Genomic DNA, 20,277 nt, shown 5'->3' with positions numbered 1-20,277 from the left:
TCAGGACAGTATGGGGTTGGTTGTCACACAGTATGGGGTTGGTTGTCAGGACAGTATGGGGTTGGCTGTCAGGACAGTATGGGGTTGGTTGTCACACAGTATGGGGTTGGTTGTCAGGACAGTATGGGGTTGGTTGTCAGGACAGTATGGGGTTGGTTGTCAGGACAGTATGGGGTTGGTTGTCAGGACAGTATGGGGTTGGTTGTCAGGACAGTATGGGGTTGGTTGTCACACAGTATTGTGTTGGTTGTCAGGACAGTATGGGGTTGGTTGTCACACAGAATGGGGTTGGTTGTCAGGACAGTATGGGGTTGGTTGTCAGGACAGTATGGGGTTGGTTGTCAGGACAGTATGGGGTTGGTTGATTGTCACACATTATGGGGTTGATTGTCACATAGTATGGGGTTGGTTGTCAGGACAGTATGGGTTGGTTGTCACACAGTATGGGGTTGGTTGTCAGGACAGTATGGGGTTGGTTGTCACACAGTATGGGGTTGGTTGTCAGGACAGTATGGGGTTGGCTGTCAGGACAGTATGGGTTTGGTTGTCACACAGTATGGGGTTGGTTATCAGGACAGTATGGGGTTGGTTGTCAGGACAGTATGGGGTTGGTTGTCATGACATTATGGGGTTGGTTGTCAGGACAGTATGGGGTTGGTTGTCACACAGTATGGGGTTGGTTGTCAGGACAGTATGGGGTTGGTTGTCATGACAGTATGGGGTTGGTTGTCAGGACAGTATGGGGTTGGTTGTATGTAAGTATAAATAAATAAGTATAAATAAATTCTACATAGTTGTCACAATGTTTGCCTTTTGTTTTTCAGCAACAATTGAACCAATTTACAAAAAAGTAAAACCTTCATTTGAAAAAAAGTAAAGGCTTTCTTTATTGAACAATATTTCCATCTAACAGGGTCCTGGTTGTCACAATGTTTGCCTTTTGTTTTTCAGCAACAATTGAACCAATTTACAAAAAAGTAAAACCTTCATTTGAAAAAAAGTAAAGGCTTTCTTTATTGAACAATATTTCCATCTAACATAATAAAAATAAATAAGTATAAATAAATTCTACATAGTTGAATATTTGCTTCGACATTGTAGTTCTTACTCCACTCAAATCGTCATATCAATGCTTAATAAAACAAACAGTAACCATCTGATATTTGGATGAAAATTACATATTTTTTAAAGTTAAAAAAAGTAAAGCTGTAAACATTTGTGTTAACTAAATTTTTTGTTGAAAAAATAATTTTTCAAACAGGAACAGGTGTGTGTGTGCGTCTGAAATGATCATAGATGTCAAAGTTTCACAAGTTTGGAAAGCACAACAGAGTACAGTACAGAAAAGTAGAGTGTATTCGATACAGTACAGCACAGTATACAGTAGAGTACAGTACAGCAGAGTACAGTACAGTAGAGTTTAATTAAGCAGAGTACAGTACAGTATATAGTAGAGTACAGTATAATAGAGTTCAGTACAGTAGAGTTCAATTAAGCAGAGTACAGTACAGTATATAGTAGAGTACAGTATAGCAGAGTACAGTACAGTAGAGTTCAATTCAGCAGAGTAAGTTACAGTAGAGCACAGTATACTGTAGAGTACAGTACAGTAAAGAAAAGAAAAGTAGAGTGTATTCAGTACAGTACAATACAGTAAATAAACTAAAAGTAAAGTATAGTTCAATTCAGTACAGTAGAAGTAGAGTACTTTCAGTATTATATTCTACTGTATTCGACAGAATTAAACGTGACTGTACTGTACTCTAATGTACTGTACTCTACGGAATTAAACGCAACTGTACTGTACTGTACTCTAATGTACTCTACTCTACTCTACGGAATTAAACGCAACTGTACTGTACTGTACTCTAATGTACTAAACTTTCGTCTATGTAATTAAACTCAACTGTACTGTACTGTACTCTAATGTATTGTACTCTACTCTGCTGAATTAAACTCAACTGTACTGTACTGTACTCTAATGTACTGTACTGTACTCTATTGAATTCAACTGTTCTGTACTGTAGTGGATGGCCGTGGAAGATCTTCCAGCCAGAACTGTCAATAGGCTAACTGAAATGTTTTGTTTTGTTTATAAGAGCGTCTTTGAGATTCTTGCTGTACTGAAAAGCGTTATACAAATTAAATGTGTTATTATTATTAATTTGCTCTACTGTACTGTACTCTACTGAATTACACTGTACTGTACTGACCTCTACTGTACTGTACTCCCCGTGTAGCTCAGTTGGTAGAGCATGGCGTTTGCAACGCCAGGGTTGTGGGTTCGATTCCCACGGGGGCCCAGTATGAAAAATGTATGCACTCACTAACTGTAAGTCGCTCTGGATAAGAGCGTCTGCTAAATGACTAAAATGTAAAATGTAAAATGTACTCTACTGAATTACACTGTACTGTACTGAATTCTACTGTACTCTACTGAATTACACTGTACTGAACTCTACTGTACTGAATTACACTGTACTGTACTCTACTGTACTGTACTCTACTGAATTACAGTGTTAAGGCTCTCTCCCGAGTGGCGCTGTGCCACTAGAGATCCTGGTTCGAGTCCAGGCTCTGTCGCAGCCGGCCGCGACCGGGAGACCCATGGCCGGCGCACAATTGGTCCAGCGTCGTCCAAGGTAGGGGAGGGTTTGGCCGGTAGGGATGTGGGTTCGTTTCCCACGAGGGGCCAGTATGAAAAAAATAAAAATATAATGTATGCATTCACTAACTGTAAGTCGCTCTGGATAAGAGCGTCTGCTAAATGACGTAAATGTAAATACTCTGCTGAATTAAACTCTACTGTGCTGTGCTGTGCTGTCCAAACTTGTGAAACATAGACGTCTTTTTAACATCTGGAAAATACGTTTTCTAGGCGTCTTTTCAACGTCATTTAGTTTACTGGTACATTGTTACAATGGGGATGGTTGTCAGATTATGAGAAGCAACCCCAACATCAATGCAAACACCATCCCCAACCATCCCCCCAATGCTAATTAAGATGCTAGTTACCACATGGCTTGACCTATAAGAAACTCACAAATAGGCTTGAAATAAAGCTCTCCCTTTCCTGTTTTCAATAAAATTATGTGTTAATGAATACTCCCATCATACAACTATTTATTAAAGAAATAACAAGCTATGAATATTTACTTTCACCCATGAAAAGTTATAATATTCCTCTCACCTCAATGTTTTGTGACCCTGACCTGAATTGACCACATGGATGACCTCTCCTATAGAGGACAACCATTTTAATCTTGAAATTATGACACAGCCTCCCTCTGGATTTGGAGTAATAATCACTGGGACAACCAACCCGTGAGACAACCAACCCCGGTCTCCTCTACTTTGTCCTTCGGGAAGTAATGATAGCTCAAATCCCCCATGCCAAGAAGAACTGTGTCCCACGAGTCTGTGACATAAACACTTTTGACATTAATTGACCAAGCTGCTTTCTCTGACTCTGTCATTTTCTGAATGGTTAGTTAACAGTGAGTATGTTTACATGCACACTAATAATTCGATATTAAACTGATTTTGGCAGATGGTCAACTATGGCATTAGTCATGAGTAGATAGATGTTGTAGTCCTCAAAGAGACCAGATAGGGAGTCAACAACATCTGGAATCCACATCTGTTGCTGGATGTTAAAGGAACAGTACCACAGGAAGTGGAGAAATGTTATCAAACTACTAATCTCGTTTAACCCAGAACTAAAATCTTGGTAATTTGGTCAGATACCTTATTATTTACCTAGTCTGTCCACAATATATTATGTAACAACCTACTTATCTATCAACTGTCATGTCAATGTAAACTAAAGGCAATACGTTTTTCGAAAATAATTTGGTCAAGAAATTGCTTTATTTTCTGTTCTTGATCACAATGCCACAATGTATATGCATTGAATATCCACTAGAGGGTAATGGTGTTTCAAAACTGATGTTGACACAAGGCATTGACGAGTTGGGAAAAAACGTTGAAAATGGGTCAGAGACCAAAAGTGAGGAAGTAGCTCTCTAAAGATAACTTTCCTTGGCTAAGTAGGATTGTGCAACATTGTTATGAAATTATGACATGATTCCTTTAACCCCTCCCCCTGTCCCCTACTGTAGAGATGATCTGCTGCAGCAGCATGTTTTGAACCGTTCTATCCACGTGCCCCATATCGGGTTACAAAGCATACCCTTTGTTTACCACATGGCTGAGCGTTATAAGGATCTTGACTGTTTATGTATCTTTAAAATTACAAAAAAATCAGGACAGTAGAATACAACACAACTATATGTCATTGACCAGAGTGTGCTTGTAAATCATGTAAATGGTTGTTTGTTTTCCATCCAATTTATATTGTAAACTCATTGTCAGCATTCAGCAATAAGGAAAGTTACTAAAGTATGTCTGATTTATACTATTCTGGTCTCTCAACTCATGATCATAAGTGACCCAATGAGTATAAATTAGACCTATAGCACTATCAGGCCATATCCTGCACTTTATTACATTCTTGTTGTTGACAAAAAAGTTTCCTGATTTTCTGAGAAAAAAAATTCTACATCAGGGAAGTTTTGTTTGCAAACAAAGGCCAGCCACGCGGAGGACAGAGGTACTTTGGGAAGTGCTGTTTTCTGATTGCACAACTGTAAAGCACAACCCCTTCTTATGAAATACACTACCCATAAGCACCAATAACTCCAGCTGACTGGGTCGGCATATTCTGAGGATGTGACATATATCTCGCTGTGATGTTTACAATTTGTTACAGTTCTTTGTCTCTGCGAGCATAACAAGTCAGGATGTCTAGAAAATAGAGAAATACATATTTTTCAGTTTTTTTTTTTTGTATAAATAAACGTATTTTTATCATACAATTTTTGGACCAATAATTTTCGGATACACATTTTCTTTCAACTTTCTTTTCTTTTTCCACTACTCCAAATAGCCGAGGCGGTTCATACGGAGACTTTTGCATAAGGAAGGTAAGGTACTTTAGTAAAAATAGCAAGTAATATATAACGTATATTCCAATACTCTCTTGTATTCAGTTGTGGCATTGGATTTTTGGTCAACATACTGTATGCCTTCATTTTGTTGGTCTAAGCGTAAAGGCGCACTGTTCAAGGTTTCCGAGAATAGGTCATCGATTTTTGGCTGATGAGACACAATAGAAAAGGCTACCATCTATAGCAGATATCACGGGTTTGTAACTTTTTTGGAGTTGTTATTGTACATGCGTTTTATTTTAAACATTTTGACAGTCATAATACACCTATTGCTTCATCAATATTGACATTTGATCATTATAATAATGTTCGATTCCATGCTGCATAACATAGATTCTGTCAATCCTGATCAGAATTTAATATGCTCAACATTTTTGTGATTTGCTTGTTTATTGTGCGTAAATACGTGTATATGACCATTCCCATTTTAGAAATCACCTAGTCTAATCTCTCAAAAAAGACGCGACAAGAAGACGAGGTCACTGTGGCTATATAAGAGATGCAATAGCTACAGAGAACACTTTACTATGGCAGGACTGAACTCCAATGGAGTGGAGTTTAGTCCGCTAACTTTGTTGTTGTCTTTATAGCCTAGCTACACAGGTCAAAGAAGGCACTGCCACTTGCAACCCTGTCCTTTGTGTTGCTTAATTACTAGGAGGTGCTGCGGCTGCGGACTAGGATAACTCACACAAACAGTTGTGTGTTTTGTTCCGCTTGTACGTCTCAACCGCCAGGTTAAATATAGCTCGGATGAGAATGACCACATTCATCAGATAGCCAGACCGGTGCGCTGCGGTTATTTACCACCTCTGCTTAGTAACCGCACGCACGTGACCTGAGTGAAGAGTGCACGCTGGTGCCTGAAAGACATCATGATGAGACAATGTCAACTTCTTTATCATTATGTAAAAACAAGCAGGTTCTCATGGCAGAATGAGACAGTGAAGGAATTAATTTCCCCTCTGAATTAAATAGATGGTTTGAGATAGTAGGCCTGGGGCTGTACACCTGTGTGTGTGCGTGTTCGCGTGTGTGTTCGTATAACATCTGTGCGCTGAAGACATACTACGCATTATACCTGTTTTATGCTCCAAACTTGCCATTCTCTGGAGGTGAAAAAAGATGACTCAGACTCAGGAGTGACCCCGAGGCTCTCTCCCAGAATTGATGATAATCTAGTTTGCCATTAATCTGGTTGGCATTAATCTGGTTTGGCAGTCTGTCTGTTTCAAAGACTATGCCCCTAGGACCCACAGTTAGAGCATCACTGTTGAAAAGACTACAGGCCTGGCTTCAACAGGCTTCGCAGATTGCTCACTGATAAAAGCATGATGAGGTGATGCCTTTCTTTTCTTCTCCTAGTTTCCTTCAAAACAAACATGATTGATGTACCGTTGCACCACAACCTTTCTAGCTCTATTGTCCTTGTGATTACTGGCCTTTTCAACTGTAGTACTATGGCCCAGGGCACATCTGCTTCAGTACAGAGACAGAGGAAGTGGTTAGTAGATATGTGCATATGCAGGGCCGGCTCTAGCCTTTCGGCAAAGTTAATTTCCTGCAATACAACATATTTTGAGTGTAGAGAAAATGTTGCAGTTTTAAAGCAAGTTTTCTGCAATTTTACACATTTTACCATGGGGCGTAGAGAAAATGTTGCAGTTTTAAAGCAAGTTTTCTGAAATTCTACACATTTTGTAATGACTTATGCCATGTTAATATGATATTTGAGAATTACAAACAAAATCAATCGAGGCCCCCTGGAGGTCAGGGCCTCTGGGCACAGTATTTGACCATAATTAGATAGCTGGCTAGACTAACTACCAATCTAAACATTGTTAGCTGATATGCTGACTGTCAGTGACTGACATAACAAGAGAACAACTGCTGATGCACAACCACGTTTTGAAATGGCACCTGGTGTGTTCTACTATTCTTACTCTCAATAGTAAGTTGAGACCCCACTGAGTTCTAAAAATAAAAAAAATAAAAATATTTTGTATGTCGCTTATGCCTGGAAGCGGCCCTGTGTGAATGGCTCAAGTTTATAAGCCCTCAAAACTACAACTTTTCTTCTACCCTGAAGACAGTGGAATTGTTAGTACAACTAGTTTTCTCTCTCTGAAGCTCAAAGCAGGCTGTTTCCCATGTGACTTCTTTATGACTATTGCCTCTGGAGAGTACTTGGTTTCTCCATTTCGTCACAGCAGTGGTTCAAGTTCAGTAGTTAAGTTCAACTTCAAGTGACTTGTATAACTTGATTTGTACTTATATATAACGATTGTAAGATTTGATCTAGAGCTACATATGCTTATAACACGTCTATAAAACATGCACAATCAGATCTACTGTTCCTTAGTGTATATCACCACATGTAACATGATCCGGTATCCGGTCGGTCTAACCTTATTTCCTGTTGTCCCTCCCGGTATCCGGTCGGTCTAACCTTATTTCCTGTTGTCCCTCCAGGTATCACATAGGTCTATAGGGCAGCAGCCATGGTGTTGATCCTGGGCAGACGGCTCAACAGGGAGGACTCTGGGACCAGGGACTCCCCCGCCGTCAAACGAAAGGTGCTCACTAAACCCACACATTTTATCACAACTCAGAGTTCTTACTAGTCCTGATAAGTGTTTTGAAGTGCAATATGTATCAATTATTTCTCCAGTGACAAATAAAAACATACTAAAAACAAATTTTTCCAAGAAGCAAAACAAACTGAACATGGCCAAGACATTACATTTTACATTTTCGTCATTTAGCAGACGCTCTTATCCAGAGCGACTTACAAATTGGTGCATTCACCTTATGATAGCCAGTGGGACAACCACTTTACAATATATCAAATCTATATATATATATATTTTTTTTTGGGGGGGGGGGGGGGGGTATAAGGATTACTTTTATCCTATCCCAGGTATTCCTTAAAGAGGTGTCTCCGGAAGGTGGTGAGTGACTCCGCTGTCCTGGCGTCGTGAGGGACCTTGTTCCACCATTGGGGTGCCAAGACCCTCAACACCTTCAGTTTATCACTTTTGACTGTAGATTAAAAGTTAAAGAGTAGGCCTTTAAAATGAAACTCATTCTTCTCATCCCTCCAAGGTGTTCGAAGTGGACTCCAAAACTCTGACCGGTAATGAAGTTCTGGACTTCTCCTCCGGCTCCTCCCACTCGGAGGCCATCTTGCAGGTGTTCAACGAGTTCCGCGACAGCCGCCTCTTCACTGACGTGGTCATCAGCGTGCAGGGCCGCGAGTTCCCCTGCCACCGTGCAGTGCTCTCCGCCTGTTCCTCCTACTTCCGCGCCATGTTCTGCAACGACCACCGCGAGTCGCGTGAGATGCTGGTGGAGATCAACGGCATCCTGGCCGAGGCCATGGACTCTTTCCTCAGCTACGTCTACACGGGCCGCGCCAAGATCACCACCGACAACGTGCAGTTCCTCTTCGAGACCTCCAGCCTCTTCCAGATCTCCACGCTCCGCGACGCCTGCGCCAAGTTCCTGGAAGACCAACTCGACCCCTGCAACTGCTTGGGCATCCAACGCTTCGCCGATGCCCACGCTCTGAAACAGCTGGCCAGCCGCTGCCGCTCGTACGCCCTGGCCAACTTTCCTGACGTGGCCCAGCACGAGGAGTTCCTGGACCTGAGGAGAGATGAGTTGGAGGAGTACATCTGCAGTGACGAACTGACCATCGGGAAGGAGGAGGTGGTGTTTGAGGCGGTGATGCGCTGGGTGTACCACAGTGTGGAGCCCCGGAGGCCCGTGCTTAAGGACCTGCTGCACCACGTCCGGCTGCCCCTGCTGCACCCCAACTACTTTGTCCAGACAGTGGAAGGAGACCAGATCATCCAGACGGCGCCAGAGTGCTACCAGCTCCTCCACGAGGCCCGGCGGTACCACGTACTGGGCAACGAGATGATGTCCCCCAGGACCCGCCCACGCAGGTACAGTGCAGGGGATGTTGGGAGGTGTAGTTCAGAGACTTGATCAGTCAATCAATTCAATAGAACTGTATTGTTCCTCAAGGGGAAATTGATTTGGCACAGCTTTTGGGATAGAACAATTCAACAGATCTAGGTAGGGCAGAGTTCACCTCATGTCTTCAAATAGTCCTCTATTTATTGTAAGGCCCTGAAGGCACTAGGGCCCACTCAGATATGAGGAAGTGTTGTGACTGAACACGGTACAGTTCCTTCTTCCCTGCAAGTCAACTGGAAGACAGATTATATGTCATCTCTAATTCCTCTTGGCTCATCACTCATCTGTCACAATCATTTTATGGGGATTAACTCTAATCCTAAAAAGAAGGATAGGAAATGTCTGTTTGCAAACAAAAACCACTGCCACTTTGCTCTCAGCTCAGGTAAAGAACCACCCACCTTTGTCTCTGTGAGGAGAAAGATGAGAGAGAGAGAGAGAGAGAGAGAGAGAGAGAGAGAGAGAGAGAGAGAGAGAGAGAGAGAGAGAGAGAGAGAGAGAGAGAGAGAGAGAGAGAGAGAGAGAGAGAGAGAGAGAGAGAGAGAGAGAGAGAGAGAGAGAGAGAGAGAGAGAGAGAGAGAGAGAGAGAGAGAGAGAAAGAAAGAAAGAAAGGGATAAGACAGAGATGAGTGAAAGATAAGAGGAAGAATGTCAGACTCAGTATTCCACTGTTTTCTCCTCCACAGTAGATGGTTTTGGGTTACAACATGAATGTGTGCCTGCAGTGTTATTGTGCAGACACAGAGGTTTGTTTTATAGTCATGTTTTGTAATGAAATTGTGTCATGAGGTGGAAGAGCTTGTCCATACACATTCCAGTTTTTCTGCCAGAATAACGGCTATGTTGCAAGCCTTTGTAGCCTTAACCATTCGTACATTGGGTCTTGTTTTAATAGCAGTAGTGAAGCAGCGAGTCACATACAGCCCCGTTTTGTTTGTGTACGATATACATAGGATCATATGAGTGTGTGTGATGAGTTCATCCACAGAGAATGTTCTGGACGTGTCTTTATGTATTCTGTGTTACATGTTAGAGTATGTGTGATGAGTGTTAGCAGATCAGTTCAACTGGTCTTTAAAGCCACATAGACACGTCTGCTTTTTTAGACGTCACTGGTTTCAACAGTGCTTTTCTCCTGTCACTGGTTTCAACAGTGCTTTTCTCCTGCCTGCGGAGTTGTCTGGGTTAAGTATTATTTGACGCTGGGTGCCAGTTAGCTAGCAGGGAGGTGACGTGTCTCTCTCAAGAGTACCGTGTCAGTATCCAGGCAGATCAGAACTGGCGTGGAGCCTGCCGTCTGTCTGTGTCTGTCTGGGTCTGTCTGGGTCTGTCTGTCTGTGTCTTTCTGTGTCTGTCTGTCTGTCTGTCTGTGTATGTGTCTGTCCGTGTCTGTCTGTGTCTGTCTGTGTCTGTCTGTCTGTCTGTCTGTCTGTCTGTCTGTCTGTCTGTCTGTCTGTCTGTCTGTCTGTCTGTCTGTCTGTCTGTGTCTGTCTGTCTGTCTGTGTCTGTGTCTGTGTCTGTGTCTGTGTGTGTAGCCCCAGGACCCCTAGTTCCAGCTCTTGCCAACAGATGCATGCCATCACCAACTTTCAGCCCCCAACAGGGCCCCCATCTCTGGGGAAAGCCTGGGGCTCTGAATGCTCTCTGTGGATCACTCACCTGAGTTTAGCTCCACACACCCCTGACCTCAGCTTCTTACCTATGACCTGCACTCGTCATTACCAGTGCTGTGTCTAAACAGAAAGGGGGAATGTAGGGGAAAGGTATGGGGAAAGTGTAAGAAAACATGTTGTTGGCTAGCAAATTGACTCCCTGTATAAATCAAGGTTAAATGTCATTGAGTTTGATTTAGAGTTAGGATATTCTGAAGTTTAATTATAAAGGATTAAGGATTCTTGACAGTACCACATAGTGTGGAGTTGCAGTGAATCGCTCCCCCCAACCGAAGGAAATCATGTCATAGCCCTGGCATGCACTTTCCAAACAGTGAGGCAGATAGAGAAGCATTCAGTTGGTTTATTGAGGTCATTGATATTCAGTGGTCTTTAGTAGGTTATTTCTGTTGTTATGAAGAATGTGTATTTTGAGTCTTTTGCCAGGTAGACAAGTACAATCATGTGAATAAAGTATGACATATTACACGTTGTGAATTACCAGTCTATAGCTGTGCAGCGTACTGCCTTCTCTTTTTCACTCTAGTCATAAATCAAACTGACTGGCCTGTATTGTGGTGTTGCTTAGTTGTATCTCATTGCTGTCTCGTTTTCCCACAGTCACCTGCATTGTGTATGTTCCTCTGGAGTTGTGCTGTGTTGTGTAATGTTGCTATGTGTAGTCTTTCTGTGCTGTCGTCTTATTTCTCCACAGCGACTAGTGTTAGGTTTATTTTGATGAGTCTTGTTACTCTATTGTTGGTTTATTCTCTCTCTCTCTTTCTCTCTCTCTCTTTCTCTCTCTCTCTCTCTCTCTCTCTCTCTCTCTCTCTCTCTCTCTCTCTCTCTCTCTCTCTCTCTCTCTCTCTCTCTCTCTCTCTCTCTCTCTCTCTCTCTCTCTCTCTCTCTCTCCCCTCCTTCCTCCTTCCCTCTATCTGCAGGTCAACAGGCTTCTCAGAGGTGATCGTGGTGGTGGGGGGCTGTGAGAGGGTGGGAGGGTTCAACCTGCCCTATACAGAGTGTTACGACCCTGTGACGGGAGAGTGGAAGTCCCTGGCCAAGCTCCCAGAGTTCACCAAGTCAGAGTACGCCGTCTGTGCCCTGCGTAACGACATCCTGGTCTCAGGTGAGCTCCTCGTCTGTTGGCTGACAGTCTGCCATCCTAAACAAGGATTAGTCATGGAATATGTCATCATGAATTGGTTATGTCAAGAAAGAGATCAGGAAATGCCAGGAAGTATACATGGGAGCCATCTACTTTAATTGGTTAATTGTAGTAACATCCTTCCCTTGTATCATCTGCTTAATGACCACAGATAGCTAGAATGATTGGATAGGGCTCTACCTATCACTATAACCTATGCTACCAGTCCAGATGGCCATTAATAGAGACAGGAATCGCTGGTCCGACCAGGAAAAAATGAAAAACTCAGTCATTCAAGAAAGGAGACCAGCTAAGGGAATAATTATTTTACAGCCTATTGAGACACACAGCTGTAGAGTACTCAGATATGTCTTCCCTCTCTGTGGAGTGAAGAAAAGGGAGTAATGTAATGTAATGTTAGCCATGTGTTTTTTGTTTTTTTATAAGAGGAAAATGTGAGAGCAACATCTGGACACACTCTGCAGGCGCGGTGCCCAGGGAGGCCCTTATTGGCCAGCTCACTCATTCCATCTTTTCCCATTGGCCAAGAGTCAGGGTCACACGGCTCTTTGTGCTTTATAGCTTTCGAGGATAAAATTGCTCATAAATGCTGATCTATGGTCAGTCTGAGTCTTACCCTCTAATGGTTGAGGTTAGGGTTTACGGAAGGTAAGCTGATCCTAGATCTGAGCCAATGAGGAACTTCTACCCAGGGCTTTTATAGCCATTTGACCGGGCTGATTAATACTGGGAAAAGTGTGCTGACCAAGTGTGGCGCAAACTGCCCTTTTTAAAGCCTCAGTGGGCCCAAGTTTAACAGGGCATCAGTAGGATAACGTCATCTACAGTCCCTGATGAAAACAGAACGGGTTCCAATGTAATACCAAACCTCAGGCTTTCCCTGTAAGTTCACAGTCTGGCCTTGAGGGAAAGAGTTCAGTGTTTATGTCTTGTGCTCTACATGTCCTCACGTGTGCGCTATCAATCTACCCGCAAGCCATGCCTGGAAATGTCAACATATTGTCCCCCTCCCTCCCTCCCTCCCTCTCATATCTCTTGCTCTCTCTCTTTCGGTCACTCATTCCTCCTCTTATTATTTATTACCCTCTCTCATTCTTCATTGGTCTTTCTCTCTCCCCATTAGTTCTACTAGTTTCTTTCCCTTTCCCCTCCTTTCTTTCTCTAACTTTATCTACAACATTTTCCCCCTTTATTGCCCCTCTCTCTCTCTCTCCCTCTGTCCCTCTCTCTCTCTATCCCGCCCTCTCTCTCTCTCTCTCTCTCTCTCTCTCTCTCTCTCTCTCTCTCTCTCTCTCTCTCTCTCCCTCAGTCCCCCCCTCTCCTTTCCTCTCTCTCACCTTCTCTCCCTCTGTCCCCCCTTCTCTCTCTTCTTCCCTCTGTGGCTCTCACACACCTACTCTGGAGGGTGTCCATCAGTACAGCTGCAGTAAAGCCCAGTCTTCAATAGGATCAGAATGAGATGAACCGTGACTGTGACCATGACCCTAAACATCTTTCCCACAGTGACTGCATACTTCAGCTCTCAACACTCACTGTCAATGACCACAATATGACCAAACGGTTCACCTCTCTGCTCACCACTGTGGGTATCCTAACCTGAACTGATGTCAGTGGGAGATTTGGGTGGCCATTTGACCACATTAACCAACCCAACCAACGCTAATTTCACTGGATTCCTGCAAATCCAGAATTCCAGAACACACCAGTGATTGTATTTGACAGTAGTTGGAATGTTCAAAATAACTCAGAGATCGACCGTAATGATCTACTGTACTATACCTACATTTCTGAGAAAGCTGTCAAATAAATCACCTTTGCCTCCTGTGTCTCGGCATGCCCCTCTCCTTGACTTTTCCTAAGGGGTGTTTTTAACGTGACGGTCCGTCCTCCTGTGTAGGAGTTGATGCTCAGTAGGAACACTTCCTTCCTGTGAGAACAGACCTGGTTTGGAAGCTTAATGAGTAGGTTCAACATCATGGTGCACTTTGAAGTGTTTGAAGTTTATTTGTTTTGTTTTTTTGTCTTGAAAACTGGTTCTTATCATATGCTCTGTTTGTTATTTGGAGACAGACAGGAGCCAGAGGGTGGTAGTCTATAGAGATGGAGTAGAGATGGAGAGACCAATGTGATTATCAGTTGATTAGTAACAGTACCTTGACTGACTGACTGACAGACACCACTATTAGAGGGTTATATAATAGTCACATACCACTACCCACCACTCACACATAACAATGGCTGTTGACTATGACTTCATCTACTTTGTCCTATCCTCAGTCTTCACCTAAAATAATTCTCTGATGGAAGTCACATGGCATTATGTTTCAGCCAGCGTTTTCACAAAAAATTATTTTCTCAAAAAACGACTGGTTTCCACTATCCAGTCTATTCCTATGGGTGGACAGAAGGGGAATCAGAGGACTGGGACATACAGCATTGTCCATTGTTTGGTTTGTGTGACGTCAGGATCAAACACGAGCCTCTGTCTGTAGCCCCATCTGCCCAGTTGACAGCTGGCTGTTGATGTGTGGAGCATTTAATGATAGTAGTCACTCAGTGCCTCAGAGGTTTGTCTCAATGGACAACATGAATGCAACCAATAAACCGGCTTAGCTGAATACAAAAAAAGAAACCAACACATTTGTTTTTTTCTGGACAGCCTCTGAGGTCATGTTGCTGCTCGCTGCAGTACACAGCCAGCCTCTGAGGTCATGTTGCTGCTCGCTGCAGTACACAGCCAGCCTCTGAGGTCATGTTGCTGCTCGCTGCAGTACACAGCCAGCCTCTGAGGTCATGTTGCTGCTCACTGCAGGACACAGCCAGCCTCTGAGGTCATGTTGCTGCTCACTGCAGTACACAGCCAGCCTCTGAGGTCATGTTGCTGCTCACTGCAGTACACAGACAGCCTCTGAGGTCATGTTGCTGCTCCCTGCAGTACACAGACAGCCTCTGAGGTCATGTTGCTGCTCGCTGCAGTACACAGCCAGCCTCTGAGGTCATGTTGCTGCTCGCTGCAGTACACAGCCAGCCTCTGAGGTCATGTTGCTGCTCGCTGCAGTACACAGACAGCCTCTGAGGTCATGTTGCTGCTCGCTGCAGGACACAGCCAGCCTCTGAGGTCATGTTGCTGCTCACTGCAGTACACAGACAGCCTCTGAGGTCATGTTGCTGCTCGCTGCAGTACACAGCCAGCCTCTGAGGTCATGTTGCTGCTCGCTGCAGTACACAGACAGCCTCTGAGGTCATGTTGCTGCTCGCTGCAGGACACAGCCAGCCTCTGAGGTCATGTTGCTGCTCACTGCAGGACACAGCCAGCCTCTGAGGTCATGTTGCTGCTCACTGCAGGACATAGCCAGCCTCTGAGGTCATGTTGCTGCTCGCTGCAGTACACAGACAGCCTCTGAGGTCATGTTGCTGCTCGCTGCAGTACACAGCCAGCCTCTGAGGTCATGTTGCTGCTCGCTGCAGTACACAGACAGCCTCTGAGGTCATGTTGCTGCTCGCTGCAGGACACAGCCAGCCTCTGAGGTCATGTTGCTGCTCACTGCAGGACACAGACAGCCTCTGAGGCTCTATAGACACCCTTTCTTAATTATGGCTAAACACCCATTCTAAGACCAACAGACTGTGACGGATTGAGAAATAATTTCATTTCATTGTTAGAAGATAAGCTCTAGCAGTTGGAGCAGGTGTGGAGGAGTGAAATGAAGATGGGACTTCTGATCTTAATGTTTACCAGCTTGGCAATTATATTTGATGTATCATATATTGTCATTAAGACATGCATAATTATACTTGTCAATGTTATGAATATGTCTTTATGTCACCATAGGACTTATCATCTGGTTTTGTTGCTTCCCGCTGGGCACAGATGTCAATTCAATGTCTATTCCACGTTGGTTCAACGTGATTTCATTGAAATTAAGTGGACACAACGTTGATACAACCAGTGTGTGCCCAGTGGGATGTTATTGTTCATATTGTTGTTTTGGGATTCTGTTGAGGCTGAGTCTGGCTAACATGCATGACCCCCTGGTTAATCGTTTCTCCTCTACTCTCTCTCTCTCAACACAGCTTCACAAACACTGAACCATCTGTTTGTTTAGAAGAAATCAGTTTGCCCTGAGCCAGTAGGATGATTCTGATGAGGGTTTTCTTTCTGTGACACTCAGCATTCATGTCAATCTCCCAACATCTTCATATCAAGTCAGAGGGAACTCATGTACAGGGAAAAACTTGACCTATTTCATGACTTCTCTCAAAAACATAGAGTCATGTTAAACATGAAAACAGTCAAACATGATTTGTTGAACTGTCCGTTTACCCTGCATCTATTCCATTGTTTCTATTGTGTTAGCAAAAAAGTCCTGTTGGTTTAGTGATGTCTTTGTTTTCACAAGGATCAGTGGGGCCTTTTGATTGACTCAGGCTGTAAAGGAACAGCAGGCAGGTGCTGAGGGAGGGAGGGAGGGAGGGAGGGAGGGAGGGAGGGAGGGAGGGAGGAGAGAGAGAGAGAGAGAGAGAGAGAGAGAGAGAGAGAGAGAGAGAGAGAGAGAGAGAGAGAGAGAGAGAGAGAGAGAGAGAGAGAGAGAGAGAGAGAGAGAGAGAGAGAGAGAGAGAGAGAGAGAGAGAGAGAGAGCGAGAGAGAGGAATGGAAGGAGAGAGAGAGAGAGCAATCGAGCGAGTGATGAAGGGAAGGAGAGAGCGAGCGATAGCGAGAGGGAGAGAAAGAGGGAGGGAGTGAGGTGTTGTGTCAGAGCTTGCTAGCAACGTGTCTGCAACCTGGTTGGTTTAACTACACATGTTGTTGTTGCTTCTTGCTGAGGAGAAGAGAAAAAAAACAGTTCCTTAAAGTACATGTTTGCCCAGAGACAGGGAGTAGAGGAAATCATCCAACTGCTGCTTTATAAAGAAGTGTAATAGGCCAGGGTGTGTGTCTGTGTGTGTCTCTGTGTGTGTTTATGTGCTATACGTGTGTGTTGTAATTTCGTCTTTTTTTTATCAGGTTGCGTGTGTGTATGCGTGTGTTTTGTTTGCTTCGTGTCAGAGTAGACTGATTAGCAGGATTACCCATGAAGCCTAGCTCAAACTTTTAACTCAGATTAGACAGAGTCAGCTGTGCCTCACTAAATGTGACCTTGACATTTGAGCCCAAATACATAACCCATGCACAGTTTGGATGTTGTTCAAGATCAACTCAAGATCAACTTGGATTGAATTGGACAGATTTTAGGATTGATGCTTGCTTTGTTTTTTTTGTTGGTCTCAGACAAAACAGTTTTCAGATGAGTAAAAACAGCCGAAGAAGACAATGACAAGACAACACAATGACAAAGTTGAAACACTGTTGTAGTAGAGGTGGTTCGGTGAACTACACTCTCACAAGATGAGTCACCTTGCCTGAGACCTTTGTGCTACCTCCCAGTGTTAATGCCTAGGCTTTAGCTCATTGGGCTAACACCGACCAGAGTCACGCAGACTCAAGGCTAACAGTGTTGTGTGTGTGTGTGTGTGTGTGTGTCTGTGTTTGTGTGTGTGTGTGTGTGTGTTCCAGGGGGTCGTATCAACGGCAGAGACGTGTGGATGTACAACTCCCAGCTCAACCTGTGGATCAGAGTGGCTTCACTCAACAAGGGACGCTGGAGACACAAGATGGCCGTCCTACTGGGGAAGGTAAGCAGATGACCTAACCACCCTTTATTTACTAATCTTTCTGTTTATTGATGTATTCATTGTCCCCACGTTGAAATCGAGGAGGGGACTGTGGATCTGTCTCCGTCTGTTAGAACGTTTGTACGCTCGTCACACGCCATATCTCAGACAGTACTGGCCCGATTTTTACCAAACTTGTGTGAATGATGCATCCTGCCATAGAGATCCGGCATTTACAAAATTACACTGATTGGCCAGATGGTGACGCTTTAAAAAGCGATTGAAAATGCAAACTTTGAAAGGTCACGCCCCTCGCCCTGTTTGACCTAAAGTCATGACATTCGGTACATAGGTCCCTCTCCTCACAAGGAACACATTTGCCTCAGGGACCCATAAGATCCACCATGATGGATTTTTCGCCATTTAGAATGTTGTGAAAAACACTTAAAACTCTACTCCTCTGGCAGCGAAGGACCGATATTTACGAAACTTGATATGTGGCATCTATGGACCCTCAACGCAATATTTTCCAGACTGGTACCTAAAACAACATGGCCACTATTGACCAATAAACATTCACATGGACGTGGTCTGGCACATAAATGCATATAAATCAGTCACAGATATTTGTATTGTAACACAATTTGGTACGCATGTTGCAAACACTGTCAAGACCCAACATGTTGCCTTGTTATTCATTATAATTATTCATTATTCACTATGTATTCTTTATATATCCATTATCGTTCTCAATGCTGGGCAAAGTACATATACAGTGGCTTGCGAAAGTATTCACCCCCCTTGGCATTTTCCCTATTTTGTTGCCTTACAACCTGGAATTAAAATTGATTTTTTGGGGGTTTGTATCATTTGATTTACACAACATGCCTACCACTTTGAAGATGCAAAATATTTTTTGTTGTGAAACAAACAAGAAATAAGACAAAAAAACTGAAAACTATTCACCCCCCCCCCCAAGTCAATACTTTGTAGAGCCACCTTTTGCAGCAATTACAGCTGCAAGTCTCTTGGGGTATGTCTCTATAAGCTTGGCACATATAGCCACAGGGATTTTTGCCCATTCTTCAAGGCAAAACTGCTCCATCTCCTTCAAGTTGGATGGGTTCCGCTGGTGTACAGCAATCTTTAAGTAATACCACAGATTCTCAATTGGATTGAGGTCTGGGCTTTGAATAGGCCATTCCAAGACATTTAAATGTTTCCCCTTAAACCACTCGAGTGTTGCTTTAGCAGTATGCTTAGGGTCATTGTCCTGCTGGAAGTTGAACCTCCGTCCCAGTCTCAAATCTCTGGAAGACTGAAACAGGTTTCCCTCAAGAATTTCCCTGTATTTAGCACCATCCATCATTCCTTCAATTCTGACCAGTTTCCCAGTCCCTGCCGATGAAATACATAGTTTACGTTTACGTCATTTAGCAGACGCTCTTATCCAGAGCGACTTACAAATTGGTGCATTCACGTTATAGCCAGTGGGTTAACCACTTTACAATGTTTTTTTTTGTTTTTTTTTGGTGGGGGGGGGGGGGGGGGTGGTGTTACATTATCCTATCCCAGCTATTCCTTAAAGAGGTGGGGTTTCAAATGTCTCCGGAAGGTGGTGAGTGACTCCGCTGTCCTGGCGTCGTGAGGGAGCTTGTTCCACCATTGGGGTGCCAGAGCAGCGAACAGTTTTGACTGGGCTGAGCGGGAACTGTGCTTCAGCAGAGGTAGGGGAGCCAGCAGGCCAGAGGTGGATGAACGCAATGCCCTCGTTTGGGTGTAGGGACTGATCAGAGCCTGAAGGTACGGAGGTGCCGTTCCCCTCACAGCTCCGTAGGCAAGCACCATGGTCTTGTAGCAGATGCGAGCTTCAACTGGAAGCCAGTGGAGTGTGCGGAGGAGCGGGGTGATGTGAGAGAACTTGGGAAGGTTGAACACCAGACGGGCTGCGGCATTCTGGATGAGTTGTAGGGGTTTAATGGCACAGGCAGGGAGCCCAGCTGTCACGCCCTGGCTCTGGGGACACTGTTATGTTGAGCCAGGGTGTGTATTCTATGTTTGTATTTCTATGTTGGCCTGAGTGACTCCCAATCAGAGGCAACGAGTGTCAGCTGGTTGTCTCTGATTGGGAGCCATATTTAACTGTCTGTCTTTCACTTTGTGTTTGTGGTTTCTTGTTCGTGTTGGTTTGTGTTTAAACCATAGACGTCACGTTTTTTCGTTTGTTGTTTTGATCGTGTGATCATTTAATAAATATAATATGTTCACCTTCAACGCTGCACATTGGTCTCTCCCTGACGATCGTGACAGAAGAAACCACCAAAACCGGACCAAGCAGCGTGTCCAGGAGCCATCGCTAGCAGATCTCCGTGGCAACCTCGACTGGGTCAAGCCTAGTGAGGAGCAGAGAGGGTGGACTTGGGAACAGTTGAGGAAGAGCTTCGACTGGGTCAAGCCCATTGAGGAGCTGAATAGCGGGAGTTGGAGACAGAGGAGCGAGAGTTGGGCGAAAACGATAGAGGCCTGGCCCACGGGGAGGAGAGACCCCCAGAAATTTTTTAGGGGGGGGCTCACGACGTCGGGGCAGCAGGAGGCCGCGATAGAGCGGTCCAGCGGGTTGGCAGAGGAGGCCGCCAGGTTACGGGGGCCACTGGTCGAAGAGGGGATGGAAGGTGGAGAGGCACGGCGAGAGGTACTGGGGTGTGTTACCAGTCCGGTCCGGCCCGTTCCAGATCCCGGTGTAAGGCCAGTGGTGTGTGTCCCCAGTACGGTCCGGTCTGTTCCTGCTCCCCGCACCAAGTCTGTGGTGTGTTTC

At 44.4% G+C, this 20,277-nt stretch overlaps 1 protein-coding gene across 1 annotated transcript in view; it reads left to right on the top strand.

The window, feature by feature from the left end:
* The first annotated feature begins 4,725 nt into the window (after positions 1 to 4,725).
* Positions 4,726 to 20,277, top strand: part of LOC311122333 (kelch-like protein 24) — a 45,867-nt gene continuing 30,315 nt past the window's right edge. The window contains exons 1-5 of the mRNA XM_084196708.1: positions 4,726 to 4,985; positions 7,482 to 7,585; positions 8,115 to 8,959; positions 11,587 to 11,771; positions 17,365 to 17,483. Of these exons, the coding sequence (XP_084052834.1) occupies positions 7,511 to 7,585; positions 8,115 to 8,959; positions 11,587 to 11,771; positions 17,365 to 17,483 (1,224 nt within the window). The 5' untranslated portion in view covers positions 4,726 to 4,985; positions 7,482 to 7,510. The remainder of the gene's footprint in view (positions 4,986 to 7,481; positions 7,586 to 8,114; positions 8,960 to 11,586; positions 11,772 to 17,364; positions 17,484 to 20,277) is intronic.

Source organism: Coregonus lavaretus, assembly GCF_964263955.1.
Source record: "Coregonus lavaretus genome assembly, contig: HAP1_SCAFFOLD_463, whole genome shotgun sequence".
In the NCBI taxonomy this organism is placed as follows: domain Eukaryota; kingdom Metazoa; phylum Chordata; class Actinopteri; order Salmoniformes; family Salmonidae; genus Coregonus; species Coregonus lavaretus.
Note: the sequence above shows the minus strand (reverse complement) of the source record. Positions and strands in the feature narration are given on the sequence as shown.